Source organism: Rutidosis leptorrhynchoides, chromosome 2 (assembly GCF_046630445.1).
Source record: "Rutidosis leptorrhynchoides isolate AG116_Rl617_1_P2 chromosome 2, CSIRO_AGI_Rlap_v1, whole genome shotgun sequence".
Taxonomy (NCBI): domain Eukaryota; kingdom Viridiplantae; phylum Streptophyta; class Magnoliopsida; order Asterales; family Asteraceae; genus Rutidosis; species Rutidosis leptorrhynchoides.
In genome coordinates this window covers 24,329,327-24,356,701 of record NC_092334.1, presented here as the reverse complement: position 1 = coordinate 24,356,701, position 27,375 = coordinate 24,329,327, and the positions used below count along the sequence as shown (strand labels likewise).

At 33.7% G+C, this 27,375-nt stretch overlaps 2 protein-coding genes across 2 annotated transcripts; both read right to left on the bottom strand.

Annotated features, from left to right (window-relative positions):
• Positions 1–17,343: 17,343 nt before the first annotated feature.
• LOC139890638 (cytochrome c oxidase subunit 6b-3) lies at positions 17,344–19,693 on the bottom strand. The gene is made up of 4 exons (XM_071873537.1): positions 19,600–19,693; positions 19,013–19,101; positions 17,907–17,988; positions 17,344–17,526 (listed from the first exon to the last, which is right to left on the bottom strand). The coding sequence occupies exons 1-4, from the start codon at positions 19,606–19,608 to the stop codon at positions 17,473–17,475; spliced, it is 234 nt and encodes a 77-aa protein (XP_071729638.1). The 5' UTR covers positions 19,609–19,693; the 3' UTR covers positions 17,344–17,472.
• A 731-nt stretch (positions 19,694–20,424) lies between these two features.
• Positions 20,425–25,967, bottom strand: LOC139890637 (ATP-dependent DNA helicase Q-like SIM). The gene is made up of 16 exons (XM_071873536.1): positions 25,819–25,967; positions 25,134–25,663; positions 24,780–24,999; positions 24,565–24,675; positions 24,304–24,493; positions 23,852–24,164; positions 23,556–23,749; positions 23,046–23,102; positions 22,709–22,789; positions 22,497–22,560; positions 22,084–22,183; positions 21,914–21,997; positions 21,616–21,703; positions 21,322–21,429; positions 21,123–21,215; positions 20,425–20,923 (listed from the first exon to the last, which is right to left on the bottom strand). Exons 2-16 carry the CDS (start codon positions 25,642–25,644, stop codon positions 20,627–20,629), a joined length of 2,511 nt encoding a protein of 836 aa, XP_071729637.1. The 5' UTR covers positions 25,645–25,663; positions 25,819–25,967; the 3' UTR covers positions 20,425–20,626.
• Between the last annotated feature and the right edge of the window lie 1,408 nt (positions 25,968–27,375).

Genomic DNA, 27,375 nt, shown 5'->3' with positions numbered 1-27,375 from the left:
ATATTTTTATTAAAATGTTTATATATGAAATCTTGTGGTCTATATATATATTGCTGCCGGCATTAAACCTATATCTCACCAACTTTATGTTGACGTTTTAAGCATGTTCATTCTCAGGTGATAATTAGAAGCTTCCGCTGCAACATGTTGAATTTAAACAAGATCTTGAGTATGCATATTTGTGTCAAAAATAAAACTGCATATCGGAGGATTTGTAATGTAAAATATGCTAGAAATCGTATTGTTATCATCACATGTAAAGTTTGTAAGTCTAAGATTATCGCTAAATGATAATCATCTTTATATTGTCTAAAGCTTGTATTATCATAAGAGTTATGGTTTGTAATGTAAAATAAATGCAGTTGTTCTTTTAAAAATGTCGCATATAGAGGTCAATACCTCGCAATGAAATCATACGTTATCTAACACGTTCTTATGGTTAAGGACGGGTTATGACACCGTCCCTGAGCAACTGCTCTGATACCAATTGTAAGTAACTAGAGAGGGGGTGATAGTTACTTAATACGTGTTTAACACTTTTTTGATTGATCACCAAATTCGATTAACTATGATCAACCAATTCAACTCAAACTTGATGTGTGTAGTGTATATGTTCAAAATTATGAATGAAGTAATGTAAAGAACATAGACACAAGGATTTATAGTGGTTCGGGTGGATGTTAACTAATCCACCTAAATCCACTCCCCGATTACACTAATCGGGATTTGTTGCTTCACTAAGCACTTTTCTCCAAACCCGGTGGAGATCTGATTTACAAGTCTTCAACTTCTTTGGTAGACAACAAACATAATCTTTCTATCCCTTTAAAAGATCAACTCCAACCTAGATCAACTTGTCTTCACCTTAAATAAGATTAATCAACTTCCTAAGTCCCTTTAAGGAAGTAGATCACTAAGCTAGCCTATGCTTCTACTAATTGAAGTTACAAGACTTATACACTTTGTAATGATGATCCTAAGACAATACTAGGACATACATTACACTAAGTAAACTTACAAGATTAATGATTTTGATTAGTAAGTTTACTATAACCAAATTCTATATCTATAAGATTATAGAATCTTCTCTTGCTTGATCACATTTGAGTAGTAATTTGAGCCCTTGTGATCTCTGGAATTAAGCTTTTGAAATATGCAAGAGGGTCAACTTCAGATGCTCTTAAATGCTTGCCTTTTATAGTAGGATTCAAAATATAGTCGTTGACACACGGTTGCCAGCACGGTCGACCGTGGTTCGACCGTGCGTGCTCCAGTCCAAAATTGGTATCTGATGTATAGCCGTTTGACTCAAATTTGAACACCACATTTTGGCACCTTTACTCCTTCTAGCACCTGCAAAAGAAACCAAACATCCTATACAAGTACCATATGCATTAAGTGTGTGAGATCTGTTCTTATTGCATGAAAGTGATATAACACTCCATTAGTGGTAAACCCAACATTCTTGGAGAAGTGTCTTGATTGATATTTTGAGAAATCTCAGATTGGTCAAGCCTTAGTTAGTCACTTTAATGCATTTGGTTCAATTCTAAAGACTAGTCAATATGTCATTAACTTCCTAGTTTCAATTAAGCACAAGTCATGTTTATTTTAAGCTTAGGTAGATTAATTGAATGATGTCTTTCTAAGATGATCATTAAGTATATAGAGACATCAAAGTTAAGTCATACTTGAACAAGCAATCACAATTTGTTACTTAGACAAGACCAAGTAAACAATTGATCATAATTTCATTGTGAATCAATTTACACTTAATTGTTGGAGTAGACTAGTTACTTGAATCCTAACTAGTAAGCACATAGCAATCATGTTAATCAAGTTGACAAATTTATGAGTATTAAACATATTAGCAAGTAGCAAGTAATACTCACACATAGCAAGAGATAGTTACTATAAGATCAATCATATAGATATTTGCACAACTTGTAATTTAAGCTTTTAGCAAGCTTACTTGCAATATAACATATTGCATGATTAATATGTAATCACACATTAATGTTCAACACATGCACAAGGGAAGAGCAATCTCTAGTTGGGACTTAGTGACCATCCTAAATGTATCTAAGTGTATTTTAGGATTACAAGTCTTTACTAGTTACACTTGAAAGCATTGTTCTTTGTTTTCCTTTAATTAATCACTAAGTCATCTTTAATAGTAATTATTGTTCTAGTGACATTGGCTTAAGTGTGTTGGTACTTGATAATCATACTAAGGATGTCTAGATAAGAATCAAGATCACAAGTTATTGATTAACACTTATGTATTATGCCTAATCTTGGTTAATTTGTCATTAAGATGTCCTTAGGCGTAATTAACCACGATTAGTGTTTTTATGACCAAAACATAATTGAGTATGGAGAAGGCATCTATTCTAAGCGTGTTGAGAAAGGTTTCATGAATTATAGATGTCGGGAACTAGTCAAACTTTATTTGGTCAAAATTGGTAACAAAGAAAACTGCATTCGCACTGCAGTTAACTGTGATGACGACCGTGCAACTTGTTTTCACAAAACTGCGTTGCAATTCAGTTTGGAGTTCTACGGCTGGCTATGCGGTCGACCTTACCTTGACCGTGTATTTAGCTGAACTTTAATTATATTCTTTAAGCTATGTTTGACTTGGTCATTTGCAAGATAAAGTATGGATTAGTGACCTTGCGTGTTTTATGTTAAGATGTCGGTCATTACTTATACATATGTATGTGTCATCATCAAAACATATTATGTGGTTAATCATACTTAAGTTTGTCGTTTAGTTCATTAACCAACATTCAACCAACACTTAGGATAGGGTATAGTTTAAGGATATAACGAAGCAAAATAAATAAACGAAGAGAAAGAAACGAGTTACTCCCCTTGGGTGCGGTTGTGAGCTGAGGATCTGAAGGTAGACTGAGTCAGAACCATCTTTCGCTGGATTCGAATCGGTCTTCTTGAAGTGTACTCGAGCTCATTAGGGTGTTCTCATCCTCTATACACCATCCACCAATAACTTGCAATGAAATAATCAACGGGTTTCCTTGTCATTTCATCATTATTCAAAGATCTCAATCACAGGCATCAATAACTGTCTATTACTTGTAAAAATGGAAAAGATTAATCCTAGACAGATGATTAAGCTTTAGGTCATAGACTCACTAATTTGCGTTTTAATGATAAATTTATTTGAAAACTTGAGGGTTTCAAAATTAGGTTTTTTGAAAATTCAACAAATCAGTGTATGACTAAAAAGCTTAATCCCACAATTAACGTGTTGATTGCCTTTAATTTTAAGACTTTTGAAATAATGTAGCAATTAATTCACTTAAGCCCAAGATAAGTAGGAGAACTGAATTCATCCTAAGAAACGTTGAAAATTTTATTTTAAGTTTCACTTTCTCATTTATTCAATTAACCTAATTATCCTAATCTAACTACTACTAAAGCTATAGAAAAATAAACACACGGGTTGCCTCCCGAGAAGCGCTTGTTTTTGTTCGAGTCACGAGCCTGACTCTAGCCTTATTTCTCAGGAAGTCTAGGCGGCTCCCTTACATCCATCGGTAACAAGAGGTAAGCCGTTTAGCAAGCCGTTTGCAGAGCCCGTTTGCCAGCCTTGCCCGTTTGCTTGAACCATGTGGCAGGACATTTGCCATAGTGGCAGGCCGTTTGGTAAGCCGTTTGGCAAGCCGTTTGTCCTGCACTATTTTGCTGAATTCACTAGATCGTAACTTGATTTCTGATCTTTCACCGTTTTCGCTCTAGAATCTTCATTTTAGCTCCGATTCTGACGACTCTTGCGCCCACGCGTTCGTAATTAAATATCCTACAACATGAGATTAAGTAAATAAACTTTTATAAAAATTATAATTTAAGTTATTTAAACGCGAGTTAATTGTCTTAGCCGATTTTGCTCGTTTTTCATTCGTTTTTAGTGATTCTTGAAACATAGCCTTCGTAATGACATAATCTACCAAATGAAGCAAATAAATGCTTATTTAGATGATAAAGTCAATTACTTTATCATAAATGGGCTAATATCGGGGGTAAAAACGTGACTTTTTAGCCGATATCACATCTTTTCTCGTATTACTTGGTTTAAAAGTACTTCGGTTTCTTTTAGCCAAAATACAAGTTTCACAATTTAAGGTAACATTTGATGAAAAAAGACTCGAAAATAAAGCATGCAAATATCCGGATGATGGGTGACCCAACCTCCTATGCCATAACCAAGCTTCCCTAGTAGGTGTTCCGTGAGCAAGCATCACAGTACCTTGTTGGGTAACTTCGTTCACATAGTACAACCCACCCCGTTCGGTACCACGCCCAATAATCACCCCAGTCTTGATATCTTGAAGGATACAAAAGGTAGGGTGTAATAAAACAGAACGATTCAGTTCTTTTGTAACGTGGCTAACCGATAACAATTTATGAGACAGGACAGGAATATACAAACAATTAGATAATTTCATAGTCGGAGTAATTTCAATTCTTCCATCCCCTTTCACTTGTACGATCCCTCCATTGGCAGTTTGGATGTTATTAACCCGGGGTTTTGATTCGGAACAAAAATCAGATTTTTCAAAACTCATGGTATGGGTAGCACCACAATCAAAAATCCATTCGTTACTTTTTATGGTATTTGAAATAATATTAGCTTTTCCGGTAAAACTTGGGTTTTTAATTAAATGTTTATTTTCGGAAAAATAGTTTTGAACCGGTTTAATATTTTGATTCTTATCATGTTTTCGGGTTTGGGCCTGAACAGAATAATAGTCCAAATTCTGATCTGAATCACTTTTATAAAGCCCACCAGTAATACCATTTTTCTCTGTTTGGGCCAAACCACTTTCCAGCCCATCCCCTTTTTCTTTATGGACTAAACCATTGCTAAGCCCACCCTTATTATTATTAATACCCTTATTATTATTATTATTATTATTATTATTATTATTATTATTATTATTATTATTATTATTATATGGGCTGAATAAGTTGGGCCAAGACACCAGGCCACATTTTTTCCCTTTTTCTTTATGTTTTGGCCGATTATCCTTGGTACCAGGTGTGCTCACCTTTTGGTCGTTCATCTTCCCAGACTGAAATCTAGGGTTCATAACCCTCTTTTCTCTTCTGGTCGATTGTTCAAAATTAGGGTTTAAACCCTCTTTTTCTATCAAGTTTTGTAAACACTGGAACCGACTAGGGTTAATCCATTATGTTTTTTCATCTATTGGTTTCGAATTCGGTCTTGGGGAATAGCAATTAACGATGGTCTTGGGTTTTGAGGATGTTACCCTCACCCATTTAATCGTTATTTCAGATGAATTAGAGTTTAAAGGGTTAGAAAGACCTGTATTCGTTTTTCTACTTGTTGTTGGTAGCCTCACGGATCTGGTGACCTCACGGTTGCCATCAGTGACTTCTGCTACCACTTTGCAAAGCTTTTGTTTGTGCCACCAGTTGGGGTACCCAATAAGTTTAAAGCAGTTAATTACTGTGTGTTCTTGCATTCTGCAATAAACACACCTCGGAGGTTGTGGTGGTCGATGGTGGTCTGTGGTGGCAGCCTTTGATTCAATACAAGGAGGTGTTTGACGTAACACATTCAGGTAAGTTACTTTGCTACCGTCTTTTCCTGACATGGCAGCTTGATTCGTAACTTCATCTTGATTCACGAAGCTAATATTTTGCTTCTTCAAAATTGAGCTACTGTCAATTATTGACATGGCAGCTTGATGTTGATCTTGGTACATGATTGAAGCTAAAAATCGGTTGTATTGATCCCTTGATCTACACCGTTAGCTCTGATACCATGTTAAATCAAAGATTAAAAAGGCTAAATGTATTTGTATTGATCTGTTTTGTATTTTGCATAAACTGAATTGATACACTAACAATTAAAGAGTGTAAATATATACACTTAGCTCCTAACGGCTATTTCTACAAAAGGAAGGATACAATAAACATTTTGGAACCCCTTTGATATAAAAGGAAATATGCAGAATGTTGGACCCGTTAACTTGGCAGCTAGTTGGTCCCGTGATATGTTCCAAATGGGAAAGGATGAAATGAACTTTCTGATCCCAAGAAGTCAAATTACCATATGAGGTAATTTGACTTTAGATTTGCTGCTATATTCTAACATGTTGTGTTATGTTCGCGTTTTGTTGATCGTTGCCTTGACCAGGGGCGGACCTATGAAGGGTCAGGGTGGGGCACCTGCCCCCAGTGAATTTGCAATTTTTAGTGTAAATTTTTTCGGTTTTTCGATTTTGACTCCGGTGGAATTTTTTTTTTTTGCCCCAAACCCTTCATAGTTTGTCCCAAAACCGCCATATATTGCCCCAAAATCTTCGTATTTTGTCCAAAAATCTCTAAATTTTGCTCAAAAAATTCTATATTTTGCCCAAAAACCTCCATATTTTGCAAAAAAAAAAAATCTCTACGTTTTAAAAAAAATTTTCGCCCCTGGTGAAAAAATTTCGTGGGGCCTTGACCTTGGTTGGTTTGTTTCTTTGTCGAACTCGTTTGTTACTCTCAATTTGTATGTTTTTAGAGGTTTCATCTTTGATGAAACCTATCTTTACTTAAAAAAATCAAACCATCTCTCTTAAAGATTTTCAATATAACATTTAAAGTAAAATACTACTCAGTATTACAAGGTAAAAATGACTTTCTTTTTAACTTATTGATGAAATGAAAAACATGATTGATTGATGGAATTTGTCATTATGATTGATTATGATTACTTTGTTGGTTTTATTACATTTGTCCTTTCTTCATCCATACAACTTTCATTGTACGTGCATGTATCATTCCCATCCATTCATTACGATCGATCAATGTTTTTAGAATTATCCTGTAACGTTTTGTATAAATATCGGTAAATATTAAGGTAATTAAAATTTACACGTATTCAGGGGCGGAGGGAGGTGCAACTGGGGTCAGGTGCCCCCTACGACTCAAATTTGTGTAGTGTATTCATATGCCGGGTTTAGTGAAATAACTGGTGGATTTGTTAATTTGCCCCCACTTCTCTTATCGTTAAGCTTTTCTTTGATTTAAATGGAGAACGAAAACATGAAATCATGAGAAAAATAGAAGAGAAAAGTGATGGTAAGCTAGCCATGAAGTTTCTGCTGAAAACTTTTTAGGTGAGATACATACAGGGAATAGGGTGAGGAAGACAATAAATTTGGTCCACTCATTTTTTTTTAACTTATTCTCATATGCACTGTTTACATTCTTAAGTTTTACAGTAGTTAACTAGTTGTGGAGCCCTCGCTTCGTGCCGGGGGCTCCGTTTTGAATGCGAGTTAAAAAAAAAAGTCTTGATCTATTTTGTAAAAAAGAATTTTTTTCGACATCTAACATTGAAGGGTTGTTCCTTTTGTGAAAGTTGCTTCTTTTAGCGTTCGGGTTTTATTTATAAAAAAAAAGTTAGTAAAGTGGGGGTTCATTTGTATTTTAATAAAAGTTAAGGGGTTAAGTTTGTGAAATTTGAAAAAAATATACGTATAAAGTGGGAGTTCGATTTCTATTTTAATAAAAGTTAGGGGGTTAAGTCTGTGAAAATTGAATATTAGTAAAAAAAAAAAAAAAGTTAGTAAAGTGGGGGTTCGATTTGTGTTCTAATAAAAGTTAGGGGGTTAAGTTTGTGAAATTTGGGGAAAAATATATGTATAAAGTGGGGGTGCGATTTGTATCTGAATAAAAGTTGAAGGGTTAAGTGTGTGAAAAGTGGAAAAGAGAATAGTACTATTCATTTGGGCTTTGTCTTTTAGATATAGGTATATAATAAAGTGGGGGTTCGATTTCTATTTTAATAAAAGTTAGGGGGTTAAGTCTGTGAAAATTGAATATTAGTAAAAAAAAAAAAAAAGTTAGTAAAGTGGGGGTTCGATTTGTATTCTAATAAAAGTTAGGGGGTTAAGTTTGTGAAATTTGGGGAAAAATATATGTATAAAGTGGGGGTGCGATTTGTATCTGAATAAAAGTTGAAGGGTTAAGTGTGTGAAAAGTGGAAAAGAGAATAGTACTATTCATTTGGGCTTTGTCTTTTAGATATAGGTATATAATATACATATTAACCCTTTTTTTTTTTTTTTTGAAAAGCAAATTATCTATTATTATAAATGAAATATGTACAAGATGGCGGGGTAGCCGAAATAGCTACCACCTCCGGACACGAGATTTACAAAGCAAGATACACGAGGAAAAACAAATACACGATACACGAAACATTACTACGAAAAGTAAGCTTTTCAACCCGGATCAAAAGTTGAATCTAATGCGTTTGTACCCATGAGCCATTGTTGCCACGTTGAAGCTGGTTTTCTCGAACGATTTAGTATCCACTCGAATGATTTCACTTGTATTTCGCAAATGATCTTCGGAGTCGCCCAAGAATCGTTTTTAAAAACTTTGAGGTTCCTATTTTTCCATATCATGTAGCATGTTACCCACATAATCGCTTGCCAAACTTTCCGTTTATTTGTATTCGATGTTGTAAAGCACGTTCCATTGATCAATTCGTCGATAGTGGCTCCCGAAGGGAAGGGAAGATTCCACCATTTAAAGATGCCAATCCATATATCTTTAGCGGATTTGCATGAGTAAATGGCGTGATCTACCGATTCAACCACATCATTACAAATGGGGCATAATAATGTGTCTAAATCGATCCCCCTCCGATCAAGTTCCACCCTAACCGCGATTCGTTTCCTAAGGACTCTCCAAACGAAGATTCCAACTTTAAGTGGAACCAGGTTATTCTTGATAGTTAGAGTACTTAACTATTAATTTTTTGAGCTGATTCTTAATTGTTGATTATTAACCTTATGAAATATACGAGTGCTGATTAGATTAATATTAAGGTTATGTCTTCTTGAATTTATTGGAGATAATAATAAAGACATTTATACCTAATAAAATTATATTTTTCACAAATAAATATGATTTATACAATAAACAAAACAAATTATTCGAATACGTTATAATGTCTAAGCGAATAAAACACTATAAAGTTTGTTGATTTAAGTTATTTTGTATGTGTATCAATGTTGATTGACATGGTGTTTTATCGTTCTTTTGTAAGTCACAATTTTACGTGATATTTTTCGCCCCCATTGTAAAATGTTTCTGGATCCGCCACTGCACGTATTAGCTCATATTTAGTATATTACCATTACCATTACCATTACTATTACCATTATTTTTTTTTTATCATACATACTAATGACGAAAAATCTATGAATAGTAAACTACATACGGAGTATATTACTTCTAAGTCACCATACATGCTAACGACGAAAACCCACGAACAATAGCTCACATATTTTCTTTTAAATCATGTCAAGTTGTCAACATATTACTTATTTACATTTACAATAACTCACATATATTTTCTTAAAATCATGCCTACATATTAATTATATTATATTATTATAATTATAATTATAATATTATACTAACAAAGACATAAGTGAATGTTGACCCTGACTGATCGGTGTACTATTCACGTCTTATTTTTTTTTTTTAATATTCACATTTTTTGTTATAATTCAGTCTTTTTTTTCATCAACCAAACGTATGCATTGTTCACGAATTCTTTTTTTTACTCTTCATATTTTTTTAAAACCTTTTTTTTGTTTCCTTAGTAGGTAGTACGTTTTTTATCTTTTAAGGAAGGTGGGTGAGATAACATTTTATCGTTTGAGAAAGTGAGTGAGATAACGTGTATGAACACATAGAACAACAACTCGTGAATTTTTTTTTCTGGTTCACGATTTTTCTAAATGTTCTTTTATGCTTCACATTTATTTTACTTTTTTTTTCTTTTTCTTAGTACGTCTTTCATACTTGGAGAAGGTATGTGAGATAGCATATATGAACAAATAGTATGCCTTTTATCACTTGGAGAAAGTGACTGAAATAACATTATATGAACACATACAACAACTTACTCCTGATTTTTTTTTGTTACAATTTTTTTAATTAAAATTATTCTAACAAAGCGGAACCCTCACAACTCTTGTTATTTATATTTACAACATATAATGAGGATAGCTTCAATGGTAATGGGTTGCTTTATGAGTTTGTTTCTATTAGTGACGAAAACAGGAAAAAAAAATCATCGGGGACCAAAAAATTTTAAAAGCATAGCAACATTTTTTTTATTAAAATATAGAGGTAAAATGTGAAGGCTTTGGGGCAAAATAATGAAAGTTTTTGAGCAAAATATGAAGGCTTTCGGCTAAATCTGAAGACTTTGTGGCAAAATATAGAGATTTTTGGACCAAACAAATTCCACAGGAACCAAAATGAAAAAATCCAAAATTTTCCGCTAAATAAAAAATCACTGGGGCAGGTGCCCCTGCCCCTACCTATTTCCGCTGGTTGCTACCTTGAAAACAAATAGAGCTAATATAATACTCCAATTTAGCTAAAGATAACTTAAGTTATAAATTAATTATTACTGTACCATACATACTAATGATGAAAATCCTATGAACAATAAATCACTCGTATTTTTTGCTTTAAGTCACCATACATACATACTAATGATGAAAAGCCATGAACAATAACTCGCATATATTTTTTTAAATCATATCCACATATTAATTATTTACATTTATAACATATAATTGAAGTGAGGATAGTTTAGATGTAGTGCCGGAACTAGGATTTTTTTTACCGTGAAAAAAAAAAAAAAAAAAAAAACCATAACAATTTTTTTGGACAAAATGTGGAGGTTTTGGGGCAAAAAATTGAGATTTTTGGGCAAATTATGAAGTTTTTTTTTTGGCAAAAGTTGAAGTTTTTGGGCGAAATTTGAAGGTTTTGGAGCAAAATTTGGAGAATTTTGGACAAATTCAAATGTTTTAGGGCAAAATATGTTGATTTTGGGGCAAAAAAAATTCACCGGGGGCAAAGTCGAAAAACTCAAAATTTTAACACTAAAAAAAAAAATTCACTGGAGGCGGACGCCCCCCTTGCCCCCATATATTTTCGCCACTGCTTGGATGATAATGGGTTGCTATATGTGTTTGTCGCTGCCCAAAGAGCTAAAAGCTGATAACCAGAACTTATGTTGAAAACAAAAAGATCTAATATATTACTCAAGTTGGCTAAAAATAACTTAATTTATAAATTAATCATTAGAGCTTATTTTTCAATAAGCTATTAATTAATTTATCGTTTGAATAATATTAGAAGTGGAACATATATAAAAATAGTCTTAAACTCCTATCCATGGCGCGTAACTAATAGTGACGATGCAACAAATAAAATGGTGGTATCATGTGACACCACTACTTTTGAGTTTTCTGCAAAATATTGTTTAAATTGTATAAAACAACATTAAATTTAATAATATGAACATATATGTTAGTTGTATTATTGATTTATTTTAAAGAAAACATTCATTAAATATAATTAGTACATATAATAACTATTTGAGTTTTAATTATACATTCACTGAGTGTAGACAATGTTGAAAAAGTCGTAAGACGGGGTCGAGACGGTTGTGACCTTAAAGGGTCGAGACACGGTCGAGATGAACATTAACTTACGTGACTTTAATATATATATATATATATATATATATATATATATATATATATATGTGTGTGTGTGTGTGTGTGTGTGTGTGTGTGTGTGTGTGTGTGTGTGTGTGTGTGTAAACACATAAAGTCAAAATTTTCGTTGACCAATTTGTATCTGGAATCGTTGTTACAACTAATATAATACAAAAAGTAACATTAAACTACGTCAATTTTGAATGATTTGACCGACTTTAATCGAATTTTTTTATTTTGACCGTTATTAACCCGACCTTTCCTGCCTTTGACCCGACTATTGACCGTTGGGTGACTTATTAAACGCTGAGACGGAGTAGAGACGGGGGCTAGTCATCAAAATGCTTCGACAGACACCATTTGTAACTATGAGTTTAGTTAACAACCATAATATTACTTACTGATCAAACATATTTTCGTTAAACGTTAATTGGATAGGTTGCCGTTAATAAGCTTGAGTGCAAAGATAACTTAGGTGAAGTTGGGGGTGACTAGGTGTTCGCTCTCCGGTCCGGATACCGTGAATAACCTAGTTGGAGATGAGGATCTCTGAGAGGTGGCGGACAGCTAGTTGATGTATAAGTGAGTTTGACTCGGTTTTGACCGAGTGCTGAGTTGATAAGCAAGTAATGAGGGGATATTTCTAGAGAGAGAAAGTATTTGGACTCATTATTAGTGATGTGACTTGACTTGCTTCAACATGTTGTTTTGGGAAATAACAGTAGCATAGGGTTTATGCTGTTCTTGGGCCTTGTTATGCCGACGTGTCATTCCTTATTGGGCTTTGGCTAACATTAGGAGTTGGGCCCAAGTCGTATTGTTTGTGTGAAGCTTACGTGGCACACGCATGCCCTGTGTGCGTACTGTCGTGTAGCTGAATTTGTACGTGCCAGTGTCCTTGTACCAGACAGATAGTGTCATTGCACTGACACGTGTACAGACTTTGTCGGGTGATGGGCTTACACATATACATCCCCATGAGATGGCCCGAAGTGTACAAGTTGCCTAATGACGATCTCACGTCTGTAGGTTGTGACGGCTCACGCATACGTACTATCGGATGCTTGGTCTTATGTGCACGCACTGCCTATAGGCGGGCTTATGTGTACTTACTGTCGGTTGGTGGGCTTACGTCAGTACACTGCCTTCGTCCAGGGCCGTTGACAGGTCATGTACGATAATTCTGGTCTTACGAATGGCTAGGTTGATGACGTTGTGTAAACGCCATCTAACTTTCATCTGCCATAAGTAGTGTACTTGTGTGATTTACGTCTAACGAATTGAGGTATTCGTTATGCGTATCATTATTGACTTGTCATATACTTAGAAAAAAGTAAATATATACCAAACAAACAATAAATATATTGGAGAGAGAGATGAGGGACCAAATATTTTTCCTTAAATACCAAACTTCTAAACCATTTCTTCTCTACTCTTAGTGTGTGATATAGAGTGTGTAGTGTGTGAGAGATATATAGATATATTATATATACATATATATACAATGGGTGCATGGAAAAAAGGGGTGGTGATTGGGCGGAGATCTGTCGGAAGAAGAAAAATGAAGGCGGCTTCATTGGTGGCATTAAACAAAAATGAAAGCCGCAAGTCCATGGAAAGAAAACTAAGGCAGCTACAGAGGATTATACCCGGTGGAGATGTTGGAGCTGCTGACGTGGACACCTTGTTTCACAGAATTGCTGCTCACATCATCCTACTTGAAGCTCGCGTGGATCTTCTCAATAATATTTACTCTGCTTTTAGCGACCTTTGATAAATTAAAAAAGTATTTAAGAGTCAAAGTCAACGCAGGTCCATGATGTCAAGTTTTTATGTATTTTAACGTATATTTATAATTATAATAATCTCATATATATGTTGTTTGGGTAATCAGATGACTATGGTATAAATGCATATATGTTGTTTGGGTAATCAGATGACTATGGTATGATTCGAAATTATGGTATAAATGCATTTTGTTGTTACTGGTATGTTAAATCCAATTATAATATAACTATTTATAGAATTTGTATAGTTGATGTTTATGAAATGTCAATGTGGCAAAACTTTACAGCTTCAGCTAATTTAAAGTACTACAGTATTATTTGTATATTTTGTATGGGGCTTATGAAAAGAAGTCTTGTTACTTTTCAGTAGAGTATGATTTTCAGTAGAGTATATATCATTGTTTAAATCTTACATTATCATATTTCCTATTCAGCAGATATTTAAACCATCTTAAGATTATGACATTATGTGTCTTGTATTATTTCAAAATCATAATTATCTTAAAGACTTAAAACCACTTATTGTAAAGAACACCGATTACTCTCCGATTACTTTTTTTTAAGAACAATCTGTTCCGATTTTTCAAAATTTGTTTATATAGTCGGTTAACATATGTTAATTGATCAAAATTAGATTTATTGATTAAAGTCATTCAAAACTGAAAATAGGTCATAATTTTTAGAGTTTTTGAATAAAGTAAACGATTTTAGACAATTATATTAAAGTTTATGTTTATGGTTTAAAGTACAATTTGTTAGGATTTAGGACCCAAACAAGTCAAGTGATTGATCATAATCACTAACCCACAAACGGCAAACGAATAATAAATCATAAAGATAAAGATAAATGACACAGGATTTAACGTGGTTATATCCCAACTCCAAAACATCGAGAAGGGTTTACTCCACTGGCGCAAACCAGAAATTTTTCACTATAAATTTCGTGCACATATGTTAAGGTTACGATAGGGTGTTTAAATAGGCAAAACTCAACAAGGAAACTACTTAACGAACAAGAAAACACGATTATGGAAGTTTCCTCCGGTCAGAACCATTTTCGCGACTGCAATGAAATTCTGGTGGTCGAGAGTTTTGTTTTCTCAGCAGACTCTTTCATACTTGCGACCATAACTCTAAACTAGCGGTCACAAGTTTCACAGATTCAGCAAACCTTGTTTAATTCGAACTTCGCGATCCAACATAATTTGATTAATCCTCGAATTGCCGATTACTCATTATAAAATACCGACCGATAACTCCCGAATAGCGAATTTTGCAACCTTGCCTTAAAACAATGAAAATTCATAACTTCATAATAATTTGAGTAGTAAAAAGCCTCAGTTGGTTGTGGGCATGTATCCTTGAAAAAAATATGTGCAGGTTCAAATCCGGGGGGGAGAGTTTTCTCCAAGGTTGTTAACCTAAAGCATTCCGGGTACGCTTTGCGCGATGGATGCGAGGAGTTTCTTCCTAACAGGTGCGTGAGTGGCAAATGAGAGGATTCGATGCCGAAATTGCCGTTCTAAAAAAATACCGTAATTAATTTAAGTATATTTGTTAGAGAAATAAATGATTGGTTAATGGGCCATATTATATTTGGATGGGCCTAGAACAACCCAACAAAATAAATATACGAAGCCCTAAACAATTAGACGTGGTTCTTATTTCTCTTATGTTTATGTCAGGTCCAAAAGATGAGCATGATGCTATACTGGTATCGCTATTGTCGGTTCAATATCTGTACGGTAAAAATAGGTATTATACATGTATGGTACCAAATTAAATATCAAAAAAATAAAAAATATTAAAAATACTAATTCATGCATATTGTTAAAAAGCTTAAGGCCTATTAACGTCTCAATCATAATTCAAAATTGCTAACAAAGTATAAATAGTTAGTACTTTTTCAAACCATCACACGAAAACTCTACATATAAGTAACATAAACATGGAAAATTGTAAGTTGTATGTACTTTAACAGAGTTGGAATCCATGGAAGTGTAGAGCATGCAAAAACTACACCAGTCAAAATTTAGAACAACCAAAACACGGCAACCTTATGGAAGCTAAATATATTAATTTATGCAAGTTTAAAAACAATCATAACCAAAGTCGATCCATGAACCAAAATAAATAACAATTAAAACCAATATAAGTATTAATTAACGTCAGCCAATTTATAATATGAAAGTTTTAAAGCATAAAATGACTCGCTTTCAAACTATGTAAACTGATACTCCGTAATATGTATATGTATATGTATATGTATATTTATATGTAACGGATCTTTGGGGTGGCAGGGGTGGGCAGTGGCCCCTCCAAAAATTTGTTCTCTTAGTGCAAATTTTATTTTTTGGGATCAAATATATAAATATGTTATATAATAGCCCCTCCAAGATTTTAGAATTTTTCTTATATAAGTTTCTGAAATGATTTTGGCCCTCCCACTAAAATCGTTCAAGATCCGTCCCTGATACTGTATATGTATATGTATAGCTATAAAATATGTATGTATGTACTATATCGATGAATAACTTATCTATATATATTTGCAAAATGCGCTGCCGAGTACTAAAACGGAAAAATACCGCTATTGTACCAAAATTGCCGCAGTAAAAATATAATTTAATATATAAGTATCGAATATTGTACCGATTGTAGTGGTACAATAACGGTTTGGTACGGTACGGTACGAATACGGTATCAAAAAATCGGGCATCAATGCTCATCCCTACAGAAAATGTTTACGCTTGACAGAGACATCCAGACCCTGTGTTTTCTATAGAAACTCGCCAGCTCCACCCCGAAAAAGTCAGATCCCGGAAAATTACCTCAACCGGGTTCCCACACATGTGACAAGAGCAACCATGATCCAACTATCACCAAAGTTGTAAATTCTTGTCACGGGTGGCGATTGAATATGCACCATCATTAGATCAGCGCTTTCACATGGTGGATCCTAGCTTTAAAGATATCGGGTACTAATAATTTATTGCTACATTACTAATCATCAAATATTATATTATATCATTAATTAAAATAAAACTGTTACTCCGTGTAATTTGGCAATATCATAATCATAGATATTGATAAAATAAAAAAAAAAAAAATGGACATTTAGTGATAAAATTACGAGAAGTATTTCAATTTGGTCATTTTTTAGGTGCAGTTGCTTGATACTAGTCATACTAGTATACTACCATTGAAACATAGATTTTATAGTTTTGGTTGGCTGAGATATCCATTGTTCAAGGAACCCTATACATTGCCGGAGTAAAGGATAGTCAACAAGGGCGTTCTAGTGTGTTTTAGATTCGGTGCTATGCATTTTGTGGTGATTAGACAAAATGGGCTCGCCTTCTTGCTCTAGTCTCTGATACACTTAAAGATAAGGCGCTAGGCTACTAATAGTTAGGGCTAGTTTATATGCCATGTCCAAATTCGGTGTTGGCTAACGTTTAAACCTTCATTAGACCATTACACTGCAAGGCACATGAACAACAGAACAAGAAGACAGATCTGTTGATGATTCGTCTACTTATCATACACTTGAGCGTTTTTCTCTTGGCTAATGCTATTACAGCTAAATCTGTTGTAATATATAGTAATGCTAAATGTTTCTATTAAATATTAGAGCTGGTACATGTGATATGGTATTAGTAAGTTATTGCTCTTAGCTTCAGTCAATGGCAGATTTAGAATTGGTGGTCACTGGTGTCACCAGTTAAAACCCCAAATTTTTTCTATTAGATGACTTATTTCAATGTTGTCACACAAAAAAATTTACAGTATCCACTGGTATCAATGGTTAAAAACCTAATAAATTTTCCACTATATTGCATATCTCAGTGGTGTCCCGTGCAACCACCGGGTATACACTACATCCGCCCCTGGCTTCAGTGTTGTTGTTTTTGGTAGACATGCCTTACTACGTAAGCATATAACGACATCAAGAAATGTAGCAAAAACAATCAGACATCAAATCACCGTCCATAAAAATGGTGTCTTATTTTCCACATATCTTTCAAACATAAATAAACATGATAGAAAAAATTCAAAGCAAAAAACATCATATCTGCTTCCTTCAGATGATACCTGTGAGATTACAATGGGCCTGGAAATACCCCATTCTCCCTCTGTTCGTTCCACTTGTCAACCTGCAACACCAACACAAAGAAATTGCTTAATATAATAAAACTAAAACCCAGTATCTACATAAGAAATAACTAACACTTGGTCAAAAGTGAAAAAAATTTAACTTAAATCATGCCAGAAATGTTTCCCAACAATTTCAACCCACTTATTTATCTCAAACAGGTCAAAAGGTTGAGTTATGTTTTGGGTCTACACAAATTGACAATACCAGATATTGTCCATTTTGCCCACCCAATTTGCCGCCTCCACGTTTGAACAAATAATTATGGTATTTAAACAAATTACCCATGGGAATCAGCAAATGGGCTGAGTGGGGCTCACCATCTCTGTACTTGATAAAAAAAGATTTATATACACCGGCAAAAGTAGCAAAAAAACTCACCCATTCACCAGGGCAAAGAGAACGATAAAACTTAGCAAACTTCTCACATTCAGAAGCATCATCACCCTTTGCCGCCACACATCTGCAGTTAATCATAAATTAAAAAAGATAGCAAATTGCTAAAAAAAAAAAAAATTGTATCGCGTCATATACAGGATAGAATCTTATCACTATTTTCAGGTGGTAAGAAGATAAATGTGTTCATAACCAATGGAATTTAAAGAGAGAATTAAAAAAAATTATGTATGAGCTCATCATAGAAAAAAATAAATGCATATCCAGGGCTGAGAGCTTGTTACTTGACTAAACTTTTTGCCAAATAGTAACTTTCAGCAGGTTATACTGAGGATAACAATCTGAAACTTAATTTAAATCTAAGTAACATGCTTGTGATATCTTAACTACCTGATGGTGAAATAGGTACTAGTTGATTCAAATACACATGGAGGACCTCAAGTGAGATGTAACATAGATCTATTATTTTATTTACAACGCATTCTCTCTAGAAATTAAAATAATACACATATGGGTGTTATAGATTAGTCTTCACAATATTTGACCAAAGTCCTTGTATAGGGTGTTCAGTTAACTTTGCAGCTACTTCTTTCTATCTAAAAAAAAAAGGTAAAACCGACCCTATGACGGCCCCACACGGACCGGTCCCACTTCCAGCATGTGAGAGGATAATCGCGTAACCCATGCTTAAAGGGACATGGGGCTGGAATTGAACCCATGACCACCGCTTTATGCTGCAAGTCCCCTAACCACTAAACTACCATCACGGGGAGTCGGGGACTACTTCTTTCTATCTATGTCATCATTATCACTGCATTTTTGCTTCTCAATTTGTAACTTTCCTATTTGTTTTCAGTGCACCTTAAATACAGTTTGGGATACACTATTCCAAACTACTGCAACCTGAAACGTATGGAGTACCAATAAAATCCTTCAAATTGTGTGATTAAACGTAGTTCATCATTCAAGTATCCAACACTTTCATGATAGTAAAACCATGGTTTAGCCAAAGCATATCCAGCACATATAATAGACTTTGTATATTAAGAAGTTATATTGTAATATGATTGAGTGCTGATGTACTAACATACCTGTGAAACTCTACATAGCGTGTGAAACAATGTCGGCTTTGGTTTGTCGTTGGGAAACGATAGTCGCCAGGCGCAGTCTTCAATTCGATCTAAAGACAAGATAAAAACAAAAAAGTCAAATAACATGATACTGAGAGTGACTAAATCCAGGGAAATCGATAACATATTTAACATAAAGGTCCAAACACTAATTACTCGAATGCCTTCAGGTACCAAATCACCAATAATTGAGCCAGGTAGATGTTTATAAAAGCCGAAAAAATGCACTAAAAAGAAAGCTGAATTGTGCATAATATGAATTTGAATATTCAGTTAGTATTATGACAATATAATACACAAAGTGTTCAAAACTATACCTGGATCCTAAAACTAAAAGCACAGATAATACATTAAACATAAAAAATAAAGGTAATCGTACAGATCAATAAACGATAAATAATCGAATCGTGAATATACGGATCATTAAAAAATTGCAGATTATAATCCACGAGTTCACATAAACGGATCAAAATAAGAAAACGAAACACTATTAATGTACGTATAAAACTAAAAAAGCAACAATGCAAGTACGGAAATGAATTGAATACCTCAGCCATGAATTTGATTTTTTGATTTGAAAGAATGAATAAAAAGGTTTAATTCGAGCGTCTTGACTCTTGAATTTGGGGAATTGTGTGATTTTGACAAAAAGGACTGTAAAAAATTAAAAATAAATAATTTAAACGTATTACATTCTCAACCCTTTTAGTTTGAATGAATGAACACTTGAGCCTAAATATTTTAGGTGTATTACAACTACAAGACAGGTGATATTTGATCTAGTCATTATCGATTTTAAGGATTTTCTTTGGTTAAGTCAAATATAAACCAGATCCTAAAACGATCTTCTTGCTCACTACTCCAGTATGACATTGTAAGTGTAATAATAAATATAAATAACAAATAAATAAAAGAAAAGGTTAAACTAGATTTATTTGATCGAGTTAAAATTAAACTCAGTTTTAATTTGAGCTAAACGTTTTACAAATCTAAAAGGTTTGGTGCGTTTCTTTACTTATTTATTATTTTTAGGGTTTTGCTTAATGGACTCTAGATTTTGTTCTCTAGTTTTATTTTGAATTTGAAGGAAAAAGAAATAAAGTAGATAAAAATGGTTGAATTTGCCAACGGTGTGAAAGTAATAGCTTTGAATACCGAGAATAAGAATGTAGGTGTTGTTGAGATCTTTTGCCGAGACTCGACTTCAGAACCTGCGTTGATTTTCAAAGTTCTCACTTATCATATATCTTTGCAACGTATATTGCGAATATGGGTTTGTTTCTACTAAACAATATCCTTTCATATTTAGGATGTTTCTACTAAAAATTTGAAAATTTTCAGAATATACTCATTCTACATAAAATGAATAAACGTACCAGAACTAAAATGCACTAAATGTAATACATAATGAGTAGAAGATAATTGTTAAAAGTGAGTATATCAAAAAATCTCTACATATTGAAACTACTAGTCAAAAAAAAAAAAACAACCATGAGATCGAAGAACCAAAACTAATGATCCAAAAAAGAGACAAGCTGCTAGCAGAAAATTAAAGCAACCTACTTTTCTCTTTGACTATTTTGAAAGCTTTGCAGCTAACCTCCCTCGAACAGTTTTCATATCCACCTGACGCTTTTGTTTCTTTCTTTGGCGTGGCGGTTTCCATGGTCGATTTCTTGATAATCTTCGCTTACGAATCTCGGGATCAGCCCAACCTTTTCCCCATTCTGAAAAAGATGAAAACGGTTTTGGCGTAGTTTGGGAGAGCAACATATCTGCTTCTGGACAAACATACAACGGTTGCTCCGATTTTGTCCTCAAATATTCCAACCCAAGTTTTGTTAATTCAGGATATTTAATCTGAACATGAATCTGTAAATGCAATTAAAATGAATGATCGGCGTAAAACTTTATAACCTAGGGTTAAAAAATAACAATTCAAAGGACTACCAATGCAAAAAAAGAATTCAGGGACTACACGTGAAAATTTGGGTATACCACAGGGACTATCTGTGAAAATTTGTGACTTATGAAATCTAAATGAATGTGTGTATGATTTAATCTATATTACCTTCTCATCTGCCTCTCTAAGAAACCCTTTGTCTTCCAGGATACGTACGAGACCTTGCCACCATAAAATATCAGTAGTTGCAAACTTTATATCCTGTGCATTACACAAATGGTTAACAGAAATAAAGTTCATGTCACATAATAATAATAATCATATATTACAGATATTGAATTTCCAACAGCTAATAATTATAACCTACCTGTTCCCTAATTCTACTAACAAACATCTTAACATTTGGCTTTGCAATGCATATTTGCCTTCTATTGTCATCATCATAGGAACAGTCTTCCAGATAACTTCTATTTTCCTGGAGGTCAACATGTCCATTAGTAATTCTTTAATTTAATAAAAGAAAAAAAAAAAAAAAAAAAAAAAAAACAGTTGAAAATCCATATATTAATCATAGTTAGCATCATCATCATCATCATCATCATCATCATCATCATCATCATAAAACTAACTAAAAAACAATGAAATTTTACAGTATACTCACATTATGAGCAGCAATGATCTGCAGGAGAAGTGTAGCTTCATCCTTCACATCTTGCTTTTCAGGAGGTCCCTTAATACAAACATCACACCTGAACAATACCATAAATATTCTTGTAAGAAACCAATATACGACAATGATTTAAACGTTACTAACAAACATTTCAACAATCTATTTAATCCAAGCTCCAAAGATACACTTTCTTAGTATGTTGTAATTATACCGTATTTCATTATACAAATTTATTATTCATCTATAAGCAGAGTTAATCACATAAAGAAAAGGAAAGCAGTTAACATACGTATGACAATCATGATCGGTAAAATCTTCCCCAAAATATTGTACTAGCATTTGGGCTCGACATTTAGAAGTATGCACAGCATATCTGCAAAGCATAAAAACGTATCGTAAACTACAACGTCAATAGATGATAAAAGCAGAGACCTTGTAAACGATAAATTAAATGTGAACCTGAAGCAATCAGATAACATCTTATAAGCTTGTCTAGTCTGTTCTTCATTTCTTCGACTAGGAAGAAGCGATGGCATTCTTGACAAATTTGCATATAGAACTATTCATTGAAGCACGGAAAATTAATAAAAAGGGATCAGAACTCGATTCAAGAAATAAACATCTTAATTGGTATGAAATAAGAATCATTATGTCTCAAACTATAACAGATATTACTTCTTAGACCTTGTTTACTTGACAAATATAATCTTTCTTGTAAAAGCTCAAACATTTTGTTGGAGTTAAAAATTTGACTGCATTTACGGAAACAATGTTTATATTTTTCTTGTAAATATTAGAATGTCACACGCACCTTACAAAAATTTGAAAAAATAGTCAATTATAGGATTCATAATAAAGATGAAGTCCCTCACCACAATTAGCTAATTTTCCATCCCTCCCGGCTCTACCTGCTTCTTGGTAATACGCTTCCAAACTCTGTAGACCGAAAAAGTGGCTATAAAAATGTTTGTGAATGATAACAGCTACTTTGCTTAATGTGTATATTGCATAAAGTCAGGAATGTAATATATAAAAAAAAATGACGATGGGTTGATTAACAGAGATGAGTAAAATGGGAGTATACCTGAGGCCAACCATAGTGAATGATCCTTCGAACATTTAATTTATCAATACCCATACCAAAAGCAATTGTTGCGACCACAACCTGAAGGAAATGAAAACAAGATATAGTAGACTGATTGTGAACATTTTCCTTTTGCTCAGTTACATATTTAATATATACATATGGACATTGAAGTAAAGGTTACTTCATTTTTAAAGGCATTGTCATCATTTGTTTAAGTTCTAGCAAATAATCTCTTCACATAAAGGTGGACATCATTATAATAAACAAAATGTCACCAACTGAAAAAAAAAAAAAAAAAAAAATATTCTTTCCAGTTCATTAATATGATACATACATGTAAAGAATCCTCATGAAACTCCTTGTGCACCTGTCTCAGTTGTGTTTTTGGCAGCTGAAATGTAGACAGAAAAATATCATGTTAATATAACAGTACGCAAACAGATTATCTATTAGCACACATCAGAAGAAATTCATATCAAGTCAAGATTTTAATATTCGAGTGTTGACGCACATAAAGTTTGCTTCATAGTAGGTCGTCCAAAAATGGTGGCACTAGGAGGTCAATTAAAAGATAGGTGGGTAACAGCTCAAACATTCAACACCGGTTGAATTGGGTTGAGTAGAGCAGCAAACATTTTTTGTCAATCTCTTAAACATCAAAGATATATATGTTTATGTATTATATACGATTACAGAAAATGTATACTCATTACTGATTAGTTACAATATAAACTAATTTTTTGTCCAAGGTTAGAATGTCTACCCATTTGACCCCATGCAGATAAAAATATACAGTAAAATATAACCTAATTCCATGGAGAAGAAAATATGAGCAGAAATTCACCTTGGCATGATAAGCAGCAGCTTTTACACCGTATCTACAGAGATACTTTGCTATGCTTACTGTATCTTTTCTGGTCGGGACATAGATAATGGTTGACCCGAGGTCAACTGCCATCTCCCCTTCTGCATGACTAGAAGAGGCATGATTATTTACTTCATTTGTGGATGACCGTACATTAAATTCTCCACAAGTAACTGCAGTAATGTGGTGAATGAATATAATCTTAAGTAAATACATGTTTAACAATAAATTAAAACATTGAATTGAACAAAGATGATGTAATTTAAGAAAGTTACCATCCAAGTCATCAACATCGAGGGATAGGTCACACTCATCTTCAAGATATTCAACTGACAGTTCTTTAATCTTTGAACCGTCATCCCAACTTTTGCTTGGATCAGTTATATCATCATCGCTTTCAAAAGAATCCCCATCATCGGTACACTCCAACCAATTCTTTTCCCTTTCTTTTAATATATCATGTTTATTTTCATTTTTATTTTTATTTTTATTTTTATTTTTAATGCAGTTCTGGTCACTGCTGTATGCTTCAATCAACTCACAAAAGTCCCTCTCATACGAGGATGCAGATGTTCTACTATGCTTCACCTATATTAGCAGGCAATATCTTGTAATCACATAGATGGTACTCCAAATAAAACTCTTGAACAGATATTAATACTAATTAAATATATATTCAAAGAAATGTGCATATAATGTAATGCAGAATAAAAAACAATGAACTTACTGAGAACCGAAGGTTTGGGCGGAAAAAGGAGGTGAGAACAATCTTTGGATCTTTTGACATTCGCAATGAGTTTAAAATATCATCCCGGACTCGAGTGGTGGCAGTAGCAGTTAAAGCCATTATTGGTATAGGAAACTTTAAAAAAGGAAACTTTTCAGTATTGAAGTTCTCTCTCAGTGCAGATAATCGCCTGAAATGTAAGGAAATTATATAAGTCGACAGTTTGTATCGACTTACACGTATGCAAGTAGCGAAATAAACCTGTAGTCGGGTCGAAAATCATGACCCCACTTTGAGACGCAGTGAACTTCATCGATTGCAAATAAAGCAATTCCACGGCTTTCTGCAAGGCTTTGAAGTGGTTTTATCAATCTGCAGCAGTCAGTAGACCTTTATTAGTCAGAAGACCTTTATTAGTCAGAAATATTTGATAAATGTGAACCCATAAATTATATACTCATGGACGATTAAACAACCTTAAGATCGTCTCAGGGCATACGTAGATGATTTGATACATCCCACCCATTGCTTTCTGCTCGACAGTATGATCAATCTGTCCAGATCCAAGGAAACAGGCTGAGACACCATGCTTTGCTAGTTTCAAGCACTGGTCATGCATCAAGCTTATTAATGGGGATATCACCACTACCACCTTCCCCGTTAATAAAGCTGGAATTTGAAAACATAACGATTTACCTACAAAAGAACTAAAGACAGCTAAGATAGTAATTTTCCAAAAACAACGTCACATAACGTAGTTATCCTATAACAATAGTAGTAAAAGTAAATTGTAATTGTAATTGTAATAATAATATTCTGGAAACGATTACCAGATCCTGTTGCAGCAAGAACAAGGCAGTCTTTGTGGGCCATCCAAGCTTCCAATGCTTCCTTTTGAAATGTCTTAATCGACGCGTAACCAAAATGTTGCTGCAACAACCTATTCGCTCTAACTTCCCAATCTAGTCCCACATCTTCTTCTATAGAGCACGACGATAATCCTACAACCTTTGCTCTTGAACCTGATGCATCAGCTTCAACAGACGTCTTACTAATCTTCGATTTTCCTGCAGATTGCAGATGATCCAAGATAGTCGACTGTCGCATTCGCCCAACAATTGATTGTTTTACTTCTTTTTTTCTAGTAACTTTCTTGCTACTGCCATTATCTTCATTTGTATTGGAAGCATTATTATTGTTATTTTTGTTTAAAATGAAATCAATTGCATTGTTTAATGATGGGCCCACTTGTTTAACAGCTTGTGAAGCATCTGAAATCTGAAACCCCATGCTTATGAGTTCAGCAATTATTAGGTCAGGATCAAATTTGCTCCCATCCATGTTACCGTGTATAACGTAACTGCGTTACAAGATAAAATTACTATAATACTCTGTTAAATCGTTTAATTAGGGTTTTAATTTTAAAATTGACAAATTCTTTACTTCAATTTTGAATAAAGAGAGAAAACAAGGAATTGTAATGCAAAAGATATTTGTAGATTAGAAGTATTTTACCTTACAAGATGGATGGAAGTGTGCAAAGAATATGAGCAATTGATTGGGCGCGCATTTGTGAATCAAACGAAACCAAATCGGAAGACGACTATAAACGGGCGGGTTTTATTTTTCTGATCGGGTTAAATTAAGCATATTTTCAACCCGGTTTGTTTGTGTGTGTGTGTGTGTTTGGCATGTAGATTGTAAGGCCACATATTCATGGTTTTATCACAACTTTTATTAGCCACATCGCCACAAATCCTTTAACATTTCTCTCACATTTCTTTCACTAGACTCTCACTATCATACATTTCATTTCAAACTTTAACTAATTTAAAATAATTATTTAAATACATTAAATAATAAATACTTATATATTACACATGCATACAAATTACATCTATATTAATAGCTACTTATCTTAACACACCTTTTATTCCAACCACCCAACATACCCGCCAGCATCTCTTCCATCCAATTGCATCAGTGACTTCTTTACATAGCTTTGAATGCTTTAAAGATTGCACGTTTTCCCAATTCCCACTTGAATTTTTACCAAAAGATTCAATCTTTACCTGCAACGATGTGAGTTTCAAACGATGTTTCAATCTGGCTCTGGACCTCGAGCCGCCGGAGATCTACAACCACCGCCACCAATCGGAAAACCCAAATTGACGCCACCGCCACCACCACCTGCTTCAACAGCTTGTAATCTCCATTAATAAACGATCTGATGTATGGATATGTATCTAGAAAAAAAAAGTCAAAACAAAAAAAACAAAATCAACCGTTAAAAAAAAACGAGTAGGCCCCACAATTCAGGCCGTTACTCTCGTTGCAGGTGCCACTGGCGGAGCCAGTGGCGATTTACTGTCGATGGTTGTCGTCGGGTGGCGACCGTTAGCTGTTTCACGGATGATTGCATCCGGCCTAAAAACTTAAGAAATTTTAAGTTCTAAATTATATATTTAGTTTTTTAGAAGAAAAAAAAAAAAGCTTATTAAAATTAACTCTAGAAAAGTGAGTTTCATAAATTAACTTTTAATAAAAAGTAGAGTTTACTGATTTAAAATTACTAAAAAAGCCTTCACTATTATTTAAATAATTATAATTATGATATGATTGTGATCATTTTTAGTTAATTTACATGAATAAGCTTTAGTTCTAGCTACTTCATCAAACACTCATGAAAAATAATAAACTCCAACTTGCAAACTCTAAAAATAAACTTCAACTCCAACTTCAACTGACTCCAGTTATAAGTTTCAGCTCCAGCTCCAGCTTTCCAACTCCAGTTGGATTCGTCCAAACACATCCTAAATTAAAACTGAATAAATTACACATAATCAAATATATTTTTATCTATTTTAGTTGTGAAAAGACGAATTCAACAAATAACCATAAAGCCTTAATAATAATCAACCATACTCCTTAATGTCCAACACCCTCAATCACGCATGCCGTAAATATTACATAAAAATGTATATAGAATTCAAAATTTTGCTAACATGAATTTTTTTTATTTTCAGTTTTCCAAAACGAATATAGAGTTGTTTTCGGTTTGCTTTTGATTTT

What these genes read in the sequence shown, in the direction of transcription:
- LOC139890638 (XM_071873537.1), bottom strand. An exon ending in CGCTATGTAGAGTTTCACAG is followed by an intron (nt 17,989 to 19,012) that starts GTATGTTAGTAC and finishes GATTAACTGCAG; the next exon opens with ATGTGTGGCGGCAAAGGGTG. An exon ending in CTCTTTGCCCTGGTGAATGG is followed by an intron (nt 17,527 to 17,906) that starts GTGAGTTTTTTT and finishes TTGGTGTTGCAG; the next exon opens with GTTGACAAGTGGAACGAACA.
- LOC139890637 (XM_071873536.1), bottom strand. Translation starts at nt 25,644, where the DNA reads ATGGATGGGAGCAAATTTGATCCTGACCTAATAATTGCTGAACTCATA. An exon ending in TTCACTATGGTTGGCCTCAG is followed by an intron (nt 22,561 to 22,708) that starts GTATACTCCCAT and finishes TTCGGTCTACAG; the next exon opens with AGTTTGGAAGCGTATTACCA. An exon ending in ATGTTATCTGATTGCTTCAG is followed by an intron (nt 21,998 to 22,083) that starts GTTCACATTTAA and finishes TATGCTTTGCAG; the next exon opens with ATATGCTGTGCATACTTCTA.